The sequence below is a fragment of the Habropoda laboriosa genome, unplaced genomic scaffold (genome assembly GCF_001263275.1).
Source record: "Habropoda laboriosa isolate 0110345459 unplaced genomic scaffold, ASM126327v1 scaffold39, whole genome shotgun sequence".
NCBI classification, from domain to species: Eukaryota; Metazoa; Arthropoda; class Insecta; order Hymenoptera; family Apidae; genus Habropoda; species Habropoda laboriosa.
In genome coordinates, this window is record NW_017100138.1 from 105,734 (window position 1) to 123,255 (window position 17,522).

At 30.5% G+C, this 17,522-nt stretch overlaps 2 protein-coding genes across 3 annotated transcripts; one reads left to right on the forward strand and one right to left on the reverse strand.

The window, feature by feature from the left end:
- Positions 1-3,365: 3,365 nt before the first annotated feature.
- Positions 3,366-10,180, forward strand: LOC108579770 (S-adenosylmethionine synthase). Of its 2 annotated transcripts, none has more exons than XM_017943381.1 (10): positions 3,366-3,562; positions 4,042-4,605; positions 5,495-5,572; positions 5,801-5,923; positions 6,472-6,584; positions 8,389-8,532; positions 8,945-9,163; positions 9,234-9,416; positions 9,568-9,701; positions 9,835-10,180. In XM_017943381.1, the coding sequence occupies exons 2-10, from the start codon at positions 4,491-4,493 to the stop codon at positions 9,938-9,940; spliced, it is 1,215 nt and encodes a 404-aa protein (XP_017798870.1). In that variant the 5' UTR covers positions 3,366-3,562; positions 4,042-4,490; the 3' UTR covers positions 9,941-10,180. The 2 variants fall into 2 exon arrangements, with proteins under 2 accessions (XP_017798870.1, XP_017798878.1); XM_017943389.1 differs by lacking the exon at positions 6,472-6,584 and adding an exon at positions 7,204-7,316.
- Positions 10,181-13,166: 2,986 nt separating this feature from the next.
- Positions 13,167-15,694, reverse strand: LOC108579809 (zinc finger protein 543). The gene is made up of 5 exons (XM_017943424.1): positions 15,399-15,694; positions 14,247-14,577; positions 13,869-14,141; positions 13,610-13,792; positions 13,167-13,537 (listed from the first exon to the last, which is right to left on the reverse strand). Exons 1-5 carry the CDS (start codon positions 15,561-15,563, stop codon positions 13,167-13,169), a joined length of 1,323 nt encoding a protein of 440 aa, XP_017798913.1. The 5' UTR covers positions 15,564-15,694.
- Between the last annotated feature and the right edge of the window lie 1,828 nt (positions 15,695-17,522).

The following is a 17,522-nucleotide window of genomic DNA, read 5'->3' on the forward strand; positions in this document are numbered from 1 at the left end:
AATGGATTACTCTACTCTGAATTATTGTACGACTGTTCCATGCTTATACATATGTGATTATCAGCATGATTCAACGTATTTTCCCTCTTTCGATTATCCTTGTTGTAATATTAAACTGTAGACACTTTACTGTACACATCTGCTGCAACATTAAATATTTCTTTGTTTTTCTTTTTGCAATATTAAACAATAAATATTTTGTTACACTTAAATTACTTATTGTTTTCACTGGTAATATGTTCGTGATATTTTATAGAAACGTCTCAAGATAATCCTGTGTGAAAATTACGTGAAAATTGAAATACTATATCGTGCTTTTAATATATTATCTCATTTGGTACGTGACGTGACGCGACACGTTCCTAAGCATAGGGTGATAAACATAAACTACGAAGTCATCAAATCCGAGTATGTATTGCATTTGAAATCTTATGATGCAATAAATAGTTTAAGTTAATACATTTCGTCAGTGAAAGCAACGCAGCTAAGTAAATGAATAATTATCTGCCTATTTTCTAATACAGAATATTATCTTCGATTATCTGACGATATTTAATCTATCAAATCAATATACTGTTCTGTATACTTGGGAAAAAATTACAAAATATTGTAACATAGAGTTGTACTAAAAATTACTTCCATATAGTCTAATGTATTATAGTATGTAACACTTTTGAAATGTATTATAAATTATGGGAAGAATGATGTTAAGATTTTAAGAATAATAGTAAAATTATAAATTATGGAAAGAATAATATTAAGATTATTTATCAAAGTAGTGAGCAATGCATTGAAAATATTTGCGAGAAATTACAAAATTTGTTGAAAAATGCTTATCGAATTAAAATTAAAAAAAAAAAAAAAAACGAAATAACAGATATACCACAATGAAAAATTTCAACAGTGTTATCTAAAATCCTAACTGCAGTCAAACTAAATTCATTTATAATAAATATTCTAATATTCAAATTATAGAAAAAGAAATAAAGAAATTCTACTCGCGAAACGATATTATAACAAGATTTAAATTATAAAAATGACGTAACTTTCAAAAATGATTGAATTTCCAATTTTCGAAAAGGTAAATAAAGACGTTTTGATCATAAAATAATGTTACAACGTAGAACTGTAATTCTAACAACTGCTAAACTAAATTCCGAGATTTAAGTTTCAAAAATCATGTAATCCTGCAGAATAAAAAAGTTACTTAATTGCAAAATGTATGCTAATTCACACTTCGTTCGTATCTCATATTCAGCTGTGTCAGTGACATTATATCAGTCTATTCTATGATTATACGTTCTTGCCTTGAACACATTACGCATAATCAAGTTTTTTTTTTTTTCTTCACAAGAATCGTTGCGTGCGTGAGTACGTAAAGAGATTGCACGCGCTTTTCTTGCTCTAAAAAGAAAGAAACCACAAACGAAACAATTTACTCCCATTGATGGTGTTATACGCTCAGACGTAATGCATTAACTTGTAAAAGAGTTGTATCAGATTAAACAAACATGTTTTTCCATTTGATGTTACTAGGAAACAATGATATTAGAAACACATAAATTACACAAGGAACCTTATTTTTTCTTGCAAATAAAATCCATTAAAATATAAATAAACTCTGACTCTAGTGAAGTCTTTGATGAAAATTCAAATTATATGCAAATTTGCACGATTATTTTATTAATTTTAATTAGAAACTGTAAAAATTACACAAAGATAGGAAAATTGATCTATGTAATAGTCTAGCATTTTTTTCGCACTTTTAGTGAAAAGTACGTTGAATGAAAACCAGCGCAGGTAGAAAGGTGATCACAATTATACTTAGAAAATTAGCTATAATCATAAAACGTTGGAAAATCTCGGAACAATATTTTCAGGTAATTCTATTTCGAAGTTCTTTAGAAAAAGAATGGTTGGCTTTTGCTCGCACAGTGGTCTTCAATTTGAAGAAAAACTATTTCAAATATTAAATTTTAAAAAAACAACAAGTGTTTATAAATGAGAATATATAATTTGTAACAATAAAATATAAATATACGGGAAATAAATCTTTTGCAACAGAATAGTGACCGAAAATTAGAAAAAGTACTATAACAGTCAGACTTCATGTCAATTTTCAGACGTAGAAAAAATATTAATTGTACAAACCATTTGCAGCATATGAAATTTTGTACATCTAAAATTGTTTTATATTTAGAAATTTAATTATTTGAATTGTTCACGATTCAATCATTTCTCATCGCAGTAAGATTAATAATAAATAATTTGAACGTGAAATTTCCAAGATAATTCTCACTTTTCTTGCATTTAAGATTCTTAAAATATTTTCAAAATCTTTTTAAATAAATACAAAAAAGTGATTATCGCATAAATAATGCAATAAAAAGAAGTGTCTTAGAGAAGCTCGAACCTACGACCAAAATGTTTATAACAAATTTTCTGCTATTGGACACAAACAGTTGGAAACAGAAGTTACTCTTTTTAAATAAAATATCTTGAACAAATTGGGTTTTAATTTGCTTAACTACAACGTATCTTATCAACAAATCTGAAAAAATTTGTTCACCGTTACCATAAAAATATAAAAAGAGCTATATAAAAATTTCGAATGAAATCCAGATTTTTTTACATTTTTCATTTTTTATAACTAAGATTTTCAACGAAAGAATCGGAAAAAATCTCCTAAAATTTGTCTCTGTAACTACGATGCGTTAGATTTTTTTCAGAATTTTTGCGTACCACTAAATACGGAAAGTAGAGCGAAAACAGATAATCCAAATTTTCCCTATTACTACCCTCCTCGTTGTGATGGAAGGTTGAAACTTGGTGTCAAATATTTTCTTTCAGTAAGCTATCGAATGGCCCATCGCGAGATCAATTTGATTTAAGTGCACTTTTAAACCCTTTCCTCTAATATTGCAAAATTAATTCTCAAGAATTACCGAGAGAATATAATATGAAATGCATAAACTATATTTACTTTTTATCTTCAATAACACTGTACTAATGACGCAAGCTTACAAAGAACAATCGGCGAAAATATATGATTAATCATTTTTCATTAATTGATTCTAACAGTTTGTATTTCTATTTCATTACTCACCCCTCTTACTTACATACACGGCTCTCATTTCGTCGAAATACACAATTTTCAATAAAAAATTTCTTATTGATTCAATAGTTTTTATCTTATAATTCCCACTTTCCACTTGGAGGAAAGCTTCCACAATTAATCCTACGATGTGCATTGCCCACTGGAGTGCTCACTTCAACCCCACTCGAGTATTTCCCAATCATGGAGGGAGATTCCACGGCATATAAAAGTCTGACTGATACGCACGTCTGCTCAGTGCAAATTCTGTTTTTTCGAGGGATACATACAAAAGTGTATTTACAATAACTTGATAATAATTCAACTTGGTCTGAACCGAAGCTCAAAGTTCACCACACAATTATCTGGTCGTGCTTCGAAAGTTTTCCATTCGAACGAATCGAACACCAGCAATTTTCCAAAGAAAATTAACAAGGTGACGGATATTTCTCCTCGATTGAAACAAAGGTTTGTATGGAACGTGTTATTCATAGAAATAACACATAATGATTACGAAAATCGTTGATATTACGTTGTACCAGTTCTGTTTTATGCAATCACTTTTTCAAACATTTTCATTACCACGAACAATGATTGTTATAATAAGTATAGAAAGAAAGGAAGAGTGAAAATAGATTAATAAAACATGAGAACTTATTTACGAAATTTTAATTTTCTCATACCCAAAGAACAACAAATGTATTGGCAAAAAAGGGCAATTTCTAGAATAAATGTAAAAAAAATTTATCATTCAAAAAGAATTCATTTCAATAAGTTCATAATAAAGGAAAAGTGTTTGTATTTTCGTATTTTTATGTTACTATTCAAAAATGTTTGTAAATGTTATAAGCAACTTCCAATGAATATTATTTTTAAAAACAATTTTAATTATCTAAATACGATCGATAAATTGTAACACCCCAGTGAAAGGTAATATTTCTTCACAGGAGTATAGAGGACGTGAATGAAACATCGAAGCGCGCGGAGTAAAATCTAAATAAGATTTACGAAATTCTTATCAAATTCCGCGCCAACTGTCATCTCCCGGGTGATTGAGTATCACGTGACTCGAGATTAGCCGAACGAAGCGACTAAGGTACCGAGGTTATAAATAGCGGCCACCAGAGAGCAGGGAGCCTCTTTTACTTTCCACGCTGTAAGATAGTGCATTTGCTCCGTGTTCGCCTGACGATTACGTTCAGTGCTGTGCTAGTGTGGGATTCGCTCGTGCGAAACCAACGTAGAGTGTAGAGATCGGACTGAACTTTGTTTCCGTTAATTATTAGCGGTGTCAGGCAAACTGAACGCGTCAACGAATTCGGAACACGTGGCTAGAGTACTTAAGCATAGGCAAAAGAGAACAAAGCCCGCAGTGACGAGTACGAGAAGAAGGAAAATGCCGGAAACCGCTCACCACATGAACGGATACGCGAACGGGCACACGCCGCCCGAGCTGCAGCAGGACACCAGCTTTCTCTTCACCTCGGAGTCAGTTGGGGAAGGCCATCCAGGTAGGTACCTTAAAAAACATGTGTTTGCCTCATGACTGTCCTGCATTTCGATTCATCTTGTATGACTTTGCTTAAGTTTCCATATCGGTGAGTCGCGTGTGCCGCCATGAAACTCGATGAACAGACTACGCATATATACCGCGTGCGCACGCCTCAAATCTACCCTTCCTTCGCGCTTTCTTACTTTCCTTAAAAGCTTCGAAATGTGGGGATGGTGTTATGTTGCTACTTATTTATTACTTAGATCTTATTCTTATTGTCTATGAAATATCAAGTATTAATGTATTTGGGGTACAAAATAGAGACCACGTTTTTTCGTATTGATATCAAAGCAGAAAGCAAACACCTCCGGCGTCGCCATGTGCTCCTTTATATTGCTATTTACAATCTTCAATTTCTTACAAATTTTTCAAATTTCTTTGACATTTTTTTGACATTTCTCTCGATTTACATATCCATTAGACAATCTTTTTCGTTATTTTATGGAGTGTATGACTAATTTAATTCATTTTGTTTGCAACGTTTAAAAATCTTTTCACACGATTCCACTAAATGCTGAATTTAGTCGATAAATTCTTAGTCATGAACTGTTCTATCGAACTGTTATTGCTCTTGCAAGTGAAACCATTTACCATTTTGTATAACCTAAAATAGAGACTGAAATTTTTGTTTAATAAAACGATTTCGTATTACTTCCATTTAGTTTATTTTAAAACTAATTTCATGATATCAACCTCAGTTAAGATATATTTATTTTGAAAGTCATTTGTTTACATACATTCCTATGTATCAGTAGTTTGAAAATTACAATTTCTTCTCACTAAATTAAAATATTTTTGTTTATTCTGTTGCTATAATTTACTTAAAAGTTTTTGTTTTTTGTTTTTAGATAAAATGTGTGATCAAATAAGTGATGCTATTTTAGATGCACATTTAAAGCAAGATCCTAATGCAAAAGTGGCTTGTGGTAAGTTTTCTTAAAATGATTTTAGTTTTTCAACAGATTTGAATCTATTGGTGTATAACTTCTATTTATAAACTAATCAGTGTAACCTTGAGTTAATTTTGAAGCATAGAACTCTAAAAGGGCCTAGTACTTGATACAATATCTATAGTTTAACTGATTACTTAATATGAAGTGTTTATGTTAACTTACAATCTTAACTTTTTTATATTATCTTTCTTAATTATTTAGAGACCGTGACAAAGACAGGAATGATACTGTTATGTGGTGAAATTACATCAAAAGCTGTGGTAGACTATCAAAAAATTGTTCGGGATACTGTTCAACACATTGGATATGATGATTCTTCAAAAGGTAATAAATTTTTATTTCTTCTTCATGTTTCCTATTTTCAGTGCTGTATGTTTGTTAAACCCTTTGATACCCTTAAAATTTTGTTAAATTTATTTTATCTGTACATGTAAAACATTTAAAAATTTTCCTTGCTAACATAAGATATTTCCATCTTCTATATTACATACGCATGCCCTGTGGCCGGATGAAAACTTAATTATGTTATCCCTCAAAATTCGCCTCATTTGGTTCTCCAGAATCAGATTTTGCAAATACACGGTCGAATCATGGCACGATAGTTTCCAGCACTAAATATAAAGTTTAAGATGCCCACTGCATTTTATTACTAAATTATAAAAAGTTACATTTGTATGATTAAAAGATATGCATTTGTATAATAGAAAGATGTGCTTTACGCTACATACACGTTAGTAGAATGTTGGAGAAAATTCCATGACTCGATCGATTGGACGACCAATATCCTGCTCATTATCTTTCGAAAAAAAAAAAAAAATTAAGTAAAAGAGCACGTATGAATATGTAACGTAAGCATATCATGATCGTGGCAGGATTCGATTGGCGTACGTTGAACCTTTTGGTGGCGATCGAACAACAATCTCCAAATATCGCTGATGGTGTTCATGTGGACAGGGAAGAGAAGGACGTGGGGGCAGGTGATCAGGTACATAACCCATTCTCAGCCCGTGCCGCAGAGCAGCCATATAATTCAATAACACTCTCTTTTTTTGCTTTACCCTTTCCTTTTCTTATAATTTATTTTACAGAGTTTTTATAACATACACTTTCCTCATGTTATGTGTGATTGTGTGAATGTGTAAATCTGTGTATGAAAACAAGTACAAGTATTTGCGATATGTTTTATAATGTAAAAATCATTTCATCAGGAGGTTTTATGTGTAAATAAATTCCAGTTATACTATAAAATTTCTTAAGCTAAGAAAATGCATATACTAAATAAATGTATCATGATTATAATTGTCACAAAAAAAAAAAAAAAAATAGACCAACTCACATAACAACACATTTCATACATTTACATATTTCAACTAAGCTTTAATGTTACATAATATCTTAATTAAAAGACATTCTGTATAATATTAATATATATCATAATTAGCTTGAAATCATTTTATTTTCAACTGGTCTTAAAGCAATGACCTATGAACAGTATTATCTGAAAAAGCACAAGTTGGGATACAAAACACTAAAGTACCAGTGCAATGGAAGTGTTAATATTCATTGTGGTGAATATTTTTATCTCATTTGTATGATTTCTGCAGGTTTTGACTACAAGCTCTGCAGTATTCTGTTGGCGCTTGATGCTCAGTCACCAAATATTGCAGCAGGAGTTCATGAAAACCGTAGTGATGAAGAAGTGGGCGCAGGAGATCAGGTCAATTAGCATTCTGATAGCTCATTTGAAATTTCTGTTCTTCTTTCTCTTCTATCAAATGCATAATTACTCCTTAGCTTTCTAAGTAATATGTACATATTTCGTTATTCTTCCTACATCAGTTATTTAATATTTGAAATGTAATGCTTTTGTATTCTTAATGTTGCAGGCATATATTTAGTTGTGATAATATCACCCTGTAGTTTAGTCTCTTTTGCTGTTTCTTTCTATGCTGTATATATAGGCTGTATTGTATAAAACACCAGTATCTCATTAATGCCTTAGTATGGTTGTGGTAAAGGCATGTATATAACCCATTAGAATTTATATCAGTAGAACTATTCCATGCTCGATATTTATTTTCCACTTTTTTTTTTATTGTTTCTTTCACTGTCATAGCACAGTTATTTATCCTTTTACTGATTGTACTAAACACAAACAGTTTTAAACTGTTACAAATTAGTATTTGTGAAATTATTTGTACAAATAATTGCTTTTGTAAATGACATCTTTATTACAAACATTCATTAATTCATCTTATGTTTATGTTCATCTTATTCTTCCTTTATAGTACATCACACTACCTTCCCTGTAATACATTTCATGAAATTCATAAAAAATAGTTTTTCAAAAAGTAATTTTACATTTATGTTCAATTGTTTTCAGTCAACTCTAGAGGTTTTTCTTTTCTTTTTTTCATTCATATTTTCATTGGAGTGTATGTTGCAAAAAATAACATAATATAAATTATTAATTTATAAGCAGTTAATACAATTGTCCCAATATTGTTATTTAGTAATTCTGCTCTGTGTGACACCTTTCTTGCACATTATTAAGTAAATTTTGCAGTATGTTATGTGGATCGTAGTTGCTACAAATTTCAAAAATAAATTAACACATAGTTCGAATTGTATGTTGAATGTATTTTATGTACTTTATTGATGCTTAATCTTCTATACTACAAACTTTTATAATATTGCAAAATTAATTAAAGATACTGAATAAATCTGTCTCCTGCTTCAAGTTTATATCTCATAAATTTTAGCTGGAATAACTCAAATTGTTCTATCAGGGTCTGATGTTTGGATATGCAACAGATGAAACTGATGAATGTATGCCACTAACTGTTGTGCTGGCACACAAGTTAAACCAAAAAATTGCAGAATTGAGGCGAAGCGGTGAACTGTGGTGGGCAAGACCAGATTCAAAAACACAGGTATGATGTTCATCAATTAATTGTAAAGTTTTGTTTATTCAAATTTGTAGTATCGAAGCCTCCATACTCAAATAGGGAACCGACCAGGGAAAATAGAGAGGGAGTAGTTGGCGAAGTACGCAAAACCTCGGCTTGCCAAGCCCGAAGGTCCCGGGTTCGATTCCCGTTGGGTCCCTCGAAATTTTCCGTCGGTTTCTACAAATTTAATACAATTTTAATTTGTAATGATTTGTATTTATATAAGATTATTCAATGATGTCACATAATAGTATTTGCTACTCTTGAATGCCATGATGTAGAAAACATTACTGAGAATAATCTTACTATAAACAATATGAATCTTGAAATATATGTTATTGCTTTCTTTAATATGATTAATATTTTTTTTTTTTTCTCAATTTTGATAAAATAGGTCACTTGTGAATATGTAATGGATCATGGTGCCTGTGTACCCATAAGGGTTCATACAGTAGTGGTGTCATTGCAGCATAGTGAAAAAATTAGTTTGGAGGAATTACGTAAGGCAGTTATGGAAAAGGTCATCAAGGAAGTAATTCCAGCAAGGTACCTAGATGATAGAACAATCTTCCACGTTAATCCTTGTGGATTATTTATTATTGGTGGACCACAGGTAAAATATTGATTTGTTAAATTGAGTTGAAACTTCATAGAAAATATTTTAAAATACTGTTTATTTGCAGAGTGATGCTGGTCTTACTGGTCGTAAAATAATAGTTGACACTTACGGCGGCTGGGGAGCACACGGTGGCGGTGCATTTTCTGGTAAAGATTTTACAAAGGTTGATAGATCTGCTGCTTATGCAGCGAGATGGGTTGCCAAATCGTTGGTAAAAGCTGGTTTATGCAGACGATGCCTCGTACAGGTACAAATTGTTAATACTCTACTATGCTTCTAATTGTTATCCATAAAAAAATGTTTTTTCTTCTCCATATATGTGCAATTACCTTATGTTAGGAAAATATTAACAATATTATTTTTAGATAAAGATATAAGTATTCAAAATGAATTTTTAGGTTTCCTATGCTATTGGAGTAGCAGAACCTCTTTCAATCACAGTTTTTGACTACGGTACCTCAAAATTTTCTCAAAACGAACTTTTAGACATAGTTAATAAAAATTTCGATTTACGACCTGGAAAAATTGTAAAGTAAGTGTAATTTCTCTATTTTACATAATATTTTAAATAGAAGTAATTCAAGAAGTTACGTATAAAAAATTCATAATTTATCAGATGAACTTTGTGAAAAATTAAGGTTCGTAATATGTTATTGTTTTCCTAGGGAATTAAATCTTCGTTATCCCATTTATCAACAAACCAGTACATATGGACACTTTGGCCGGGAAGAATTTACTTGGGAACAGCCAAAAACTCTACTCTTTGATTGATGAGAGCATAAATTTTAAATTAGTTTGACGTTTTACATCGTAAAACGTCTCTTAACTCGCTCTCAATAATCATGTATCTCGTAAAACTTTTTCGAGATTTTCCGACCTCCGCGCTACTTCGCCAAGTCCATCAATTCCTTTTGCCAACTTAGTGCTAGCAGGAAGATTGTCATACTAGATTTTTCCACATCATGAGATACTTTGTATTATGTGGTATAGTACAAATTTCGTTGATCCAGCATGCAGTCGTTGTTCCTTTATTCTTTAAAAATTGAATCAAAGGTTATCAATCATTAGGTATAACGAAACTATCGACAAAGGGAAAGGTGAACTAAGCCTGATGTGAGTCTTTTGCCTGTACGTGTATTTGTAACAATCATGTAAGGTAGTTTACTTACCAATGGCACGATTCATTATTAAGGCTTGTAAGCAGTGTGTGTTGGAAGTAAAATTGATAAAAGAACAATAATATTTAGAATGCAAAACGTTCTACATTTGAAAAATGTATAAATTGGCAACATCAGACCGTGCCTCTAAGCAAACATTTGAGATGAAAATGTTCTCTCAGATTTTTAGCGGTATTAGTACTTTGTATGAACGTACATGAAAGTTTGACCAATTTGCTTTTGAAGTACTAATGTAATATTTTTTAGCTTATATTTGCCTTTCCCAGCAATTGAAAGTCAGCAATAGTAATGAATGCTTTCATGTACGTTTCTTCTTAGAATTGTTAATCGTTCGAGTGAAAATGTAAACTGATAACGACTATGTATATTAATTTTAGCAAAGTGGGAAAAAAAGTTAATTAAAATGACCAATTATAAACAAACTTATTTTTCATATTGTTTAAAGTCTCTGACACAATATAATATTGACTAGGAGTTAATAATATCGCATTTATTTAAATCTGTTTGTTAATTACATAATAAAATTTTTTAATTCTGTTTGAATTTAAGTAATCGCGATATTACTAGCTCTCATAATATTTATATATACATACATATTGTATACCTTTCCCTCTTTGCTCCGTTTGAATAGATAATTGTAGTAGTTATTGCCGATTTTGCAATGTATAGCAGATACTGCAAAATCGAATATAAGACCTTACTTTATGGAGGTCTAGTACAGATCGTGTGGCGGAGCTCGAAAATTATACGATTTTTCCACTTTGTAGTGTGAAGATCTATGACACACATATTTTAAATATCGACAGAACTGTAAATAAAATTTAGTAAATTCTTTCTGTTAAATTGATGTAACGATGTATCGTGTAATGGTATTGGCAGTGTAAAGATGCACAAGATCATCATATGCAAGTCATAATAAAAAAGATTTTATAATAAACATGCAAATTGTTCTTTATTTTGTTCCAAACTACTTATTAGTTAATTCCTTGGTGTTCCTCATAATAGCGTTTGATAACTTACTAAGTACGTATAATATTATGCTCAGTTAAAAGTTTTATTGGAGTTAATTTAATAGAGCTCTGTCGCACTAGAAATTGCGATTATGTAGTTAGAGTAAATTATTAACCAACAATTTTTACATCCTGGTAGTAGTAGTTTTCTCAGTAGTAGTACGAAACACTTCAAAATGAAATTCTTATTTTTTACATTTATTATAGCCTATGCTTTATTATATATCGTATTTAAACAATTTCCTACGGTTTTGCCATATTTAAAAAACTAAATTAAAATATGATAATTTGTAGTGTAAGTATTGGAAAATTCAATACAAACAATAATTTTAGCCAAATAATATATTTATTTTTACGCTACTATGTTATTTATTATATTTTTACATATTATGTGGTGCTGCTTGAAAATTGTATAAAGATATAGTTCAGATAAATTCTTGATAATATACCTAGCAAGTATCGGCTACTAATATATCAATACACTGCCTAAAAAGCAGAAAAATTCCAACCAAATAACTTTTAATACGACGAATACATTGGTAAACTATTATTGTATTGTATAAATTATTATTATACAAATTTATGTCCCTACTCTTGATAATATATTGGATATAAAATACATTAATAGAATGAATTTCATTTATATTATGCTATAATAGGCTTTATAGATAAATAATTTTGCATAAAGCAGCTAGAAAACTAGTGTAATAGAAATATTTATCATGTTGTAATAAATCCATCTGTTATAAATATTATCCATTATAAATGTATTCGATAAACATACTACATAATAAATAAATTATTTATTGTACATCATATAGATAACGTAGCAACAATCATACTGCTTTTTCATTAAAAAAAATTTCTCACTAAAATATATTTCGTTTATTTTGAGTGCCTTTCAAATCAATAATCGACATAAATATTTATGTTATTATATGTGGAATATAAATATTAATTACATGTATTATGTACAACTTTTGCTATCTTGCAAGCTTAACTAGGAATAATCAAAACAATGTAAAAGGACATATATAAGATATTTAATTATATTCTTACAATTAAAGTTATATACATAGAAGTACACAGAGTTGTATACAATATAAATGTCATGAAAATATATATAAGGAACAAATTTTGTATAAAAAATGTTTTGCTAGAATACTGTCACTGATCTATAATTTTAATGAAATATATAAGTTACTGAAATGTCATGTAATATTGTGAAAAAAATATACCGAACTGCAGATACATAAATTAGTCTTATTACATAGTTCATAAAATTAAGTTTTACTGCAAAACTTCTGTATGCAATTTTATGTATTTAAGAATAGTGTGAATTATTAATGAAATGTTTAGTAGACTGAAAGTGAAATAAATACAGTAATGTACATTTAAATGACGCAGAATTATTTCCACCAATTTTTAGAATTTTCTGCTTATTCCGTGCCATGGAAGTGATACCTGAACCAGAAATATAAAATTCTTATATTTTTTAACTTATCATTACAAAATTATTTTGATCGGATTTCTGAGATTCTAATAATTAAAGTTGATAACTTTTTGCCTGCTAATTTAAGTGTGCATTACTGTACACATAACATAAACACATTAGAAATATATTTGGAATTATTGAACAAATTGTTAGTGGACAATTATCTTTAGACATAATGTATTATATAAATTATTCTAAAAGATAAAAAAGAACATGATCATACATGCTTAAAAAAATTTCTGCTGAAATGTGTTGTGTTTAATTTAATATCAATTGATATTTTAAACCAGATTATTTTCAATAGCTGAATAAAATTAATTTGTTAGTATCTTTTTAGGTGCATGAATGCGACTGTGCCTTAACAATGAACTTTTATCACTGAAAGATTTTTCACATTCTACACATTTATATGTTCTACCAGTGTGTGTAACTAAATGTCTACTGAGTCCAGAAGCGTGACAGAAAGCTTTAGGACAAAGTTGACAATGGTGCAATTGGATGTCATTTGGATCTAATTTTTGATGTCTCCTCATATGTACTTTCAATGCTTCACGTTGAGTAAAGCTTTTATCACAATGTTGACATTGGAATGGTTTTTGTCCAGAATGAGTCATAAGATGGCGAAGTAAAATTTCTTTTTGTGCAAAAGCACGATGACAAATATTACAACCAAATGGTTTCTCACCTGTAGGATATAATTTTTGACATTATCAATTAAATATCCCTTTAATTTTTTGAAAATATAATAGTATATTACCTGTATGAGTACGTTCATGTCTCACCAAAGCTGACCTCGTAGGAAACCATTTTTCACAAGCTTGACATGTAAAACCTCTTTGTGTAGAGTGAACAGATTGATGACTTTTTAACATTATTCTTCGAGTAAATGCTTTTGGACATTTGTCACATCGAAATACTTTTAACTCCTCATTAGTTTCAACTACAAGAGACATAATGTACTAAAAGATTTCACATATGTATATTGATTTTACTTATATAAATTAAAAAATATTTACCCATGGTATCACCAATTGGTTGTAACTTTAAAGATTCTCCTTGACCTGAACTGTTACTTGTAAGTTCCATCATATAAACATTTTTGTGATCAGCATTTGCAATTGCTCTTTGTACTTCTTCTGCTTCATCTTCAGATTCCTGCTCTTGTTTAATTCGTGTTGTACGTATTGTACAACGTGCCTTAGCAGCACGTTCCTCAGCAGGTACTAGCGTGATATTTTCTGGGTCTTCTGACATTGTTTCTTCCATTTCTAAATTCTCAGAATTCATCCCTATAGAAAATAGAATAAATAATACATATTAAACGAAAATTTCATAAAAATTAAGTAGTAGAAAGTAACTGTTCTTTGACTTTATAAAAGACATTCTGAAAATACCTAAAATATAACCACCAACAAGTTCTTCTTCTGTCACTTCAATTGGATCTCCATCTGTTTGTCCACTGTCACCTTTACTTGATACTAAGTCTGCTAATAGTTGTTTAACTTGTTTGGATTTCCCACTATTAGAAGAATCTTTCAATTCATCCCTATTACTATCCTGATTTTCCCCTTCTTCATCTTGACCAGTTAATTGTTGTATTAATTTCATATGTTTACGAAGCTTAGCATCAGCAGCTTCACATTTTTTCTTAAATTGATAGGACTTTTCTAATTGATATTTGCATGGATGGCAAATCATGTTTGGAAGACCATCTTCTTCATAAACCTACAATACAAAAAACGTTAATCCTTAATTATGTATTTATGTATAGAATTATAAAATACATTTTGATATACGTATTACTTCAGGTTTATAAAATATAATAACCTAATGTTATTGTCTATTATTTACATTTGATATTCTTTTATCAATATATGAATAAGTATATACATGTTTTCAACTGTCATTAAGTTGTATTTTTTATCATTTAATTTTACAAACTACATTATCTTTTAACTTATTAGTATAAAAGTAACATGTTTGGAATTTTTAATAAAATAGTGGACATATGGTAATGTTTTCATAACCAATGGAACAATAGTAGAAAAAAGCATTGAACGCTTCGACTCTTTTAAAGTCATTGCATAGTATCGAATGAAAGTAAACAGGTAATATCCATTAGGCAGATACAAGGTGCCAACATTAATGCATTGGCCATAATATTGCAGATTTCTATAAATTCATAGGGTAAACGATCTGTAATACAATGATACGCTTCGTCTAGATTCCTGTACTAAAAGAGAAGGTGGCGTCAAAGTATCGTGAACGTAAAGTCGATAACTCGGTAAAGCCGGTAGTTGCTTTGCGCAGTCTGTCGCGCGTTGCATGAGAGCTACAGTTAAGTGTATCCTGTATACCTGCGTACGAATGTGTAAGTGACACTACAAATATGAAGCAAAATTGAAGAGCGGGAGAATCTCTTGCAGCGAGATAAACTAGATTCCTATTTTTCGATAAGCTTTCAATGTACGTACGAAAGACACATAACTAACGTTCCTTCAACTTAACTCTGTCATGTATTTATCTAACTAAACGTTCTAACTCACCTCCAAATTAACACAAGCCATTATTCTCAGAGATAAGGGGATAGTTTCATCGTCGTAAATCGGCACCATCTCCTCCTCCTTTGCCAAGCACAGTCGGCACAGCTCGTTCACATGAATGATTACGTTACTCGGGCTATCGCCCTTTTTCCTACTATATGTTTTCATTTTTACGTTCTCCACGGTTTTTTACACGTTCGTCAGGCAAATATTTTGCCTTTGACGTTGAGAAGAAACAGAATGTTCCTTAAGAAGCCCTGGAGAACGAGACTCAGTCACACACAACGGAATCTATAATGGCGGCGGCGGCGACGATGGTGGCGGTGGCAGCGGTGACGATTGACCAATGGCGAACGGGCGGCGCTGCAGTGCAGCAAAGATGGAGAATGTAATCAGGAGCTATCCACGCGTGTAAAAGAGAAAGACAGTTAGTGTGAAAGAGAGGCAACGTCGTTTAGGGTCTTCGTCATTGCAAAGTCGGTAAGGCCGGTAACTATTATTGATTTTCCATTCTTCCCAACGGCGGGAAACGATCCTTCATTCGCTACTATTGCAGCACATTCGAATTCCTCGCATACAATTCTGCGCAATAATATTTCATGTTACATTCCGTGAATTTGACCACTAGTAATTGTTCCAGGTAATGATCACCGTCATCTATCAAAATAATGATAAACACATTAATCGTATCGTTTCATAATAATGACGGAAGCAACAATGTTTCACAATGAACTTTATTCGAACAACGGTCTTCGTGGAGTATCGACTGTTCAAACAGGTATGTACGTGTAATTAGATTTGATATTTCTTTCGTCATTATCGTCACAAATAACGCAATTAAACACTTTCGACACATAAAATTACTGTGATCAACTGTATCGTGATGTATCTCCCGTACAGTAACTACGCAAACCACTTTTAGCTTCTATGTGACAGCAGTATTACATTAACATTTCGATTATCCAGCTCTCTTGGTAAGAAACAAAGTTATACAAACGTAAACATTCAGGTACCGTATTTTAGTACACATTTATCAATTTTATAAATACATTATGAATTTTATTTATAAAATTCTTTAGATATATCCAACATAATTCATGTAAAACTAATTTTATTTATATATTAACAATTTATTCGATAAAATCTGATTTATTTTGGTTGGTTATTACAAATCTGTTGCGTACATCTGTAAAATTATGAAAATAATTTTAAAGCTAATTTTTATAATTACATCATATGTACATTAGTTTATGAAGTACATAAAAAAGAAAAATTACACAAAAGAGAAATTATTCATTTTTGATATCTTTATAACATAGTTACAATAGGAATTTTATTTCATCTTTATTTTAAAGTTTCAACGCTTTATTTATTACTTTTATAATATTTAACAAGGACAAATATAAGGTAAACATAATATTAATAAATACAAATAACTAAAATGTTTAAAAGTTTCAAAGATTAATTATAAAATCTAATCGTAAATAACTTTCCACCTAATTATAGATCTAAATTTTATATTTAAAACTTGTACTAATTTTGATTTATGCTGTTGCATGCGTGTTTTTTTCTTTATATACTTATCATTAATAAATTCAATATTATTGTTATAATAGAAATAACGTAGAAACTGAATTGTACAAAAGTGTTATAAGTATACTTATAACTTTTATCCAGTATACTTTTCGAAGCGTGAAATTTCCTAAGAATACCAGCAGTGAAGTGTGTAAATACCTAAAAATAAGCGTTCGTTTTCTTTGTGACATAAATATGAAATTTCACGTATGCATTTCACACGATAAGCTAAATATCAATTTCTTTCATTTTAATAATCTACAAAAAAAAAAATCGAGAAAAACAAGAAACAAGGATCTCAATTTACATGAAGAAAGCGTTATTTTCAGACACGCATATACCATGTCATTTTGAAAGGGGACGATTTCCCTTCACGTCTGAAAGCAACGGTCAATAACAAAGTCTGTTGGAGAGTGGTCAACAATCTAGAAAAAGAGAATTTCAGGAAACGCAAAATAGTTTCCCACGTTTGCCAGGAGCGTTGTCGGATGTTGAGATTGGTAGAGAGTGAGGATCGAAAATAGCTAAGTCAGAAGAGGAAAGGAGAGCGAT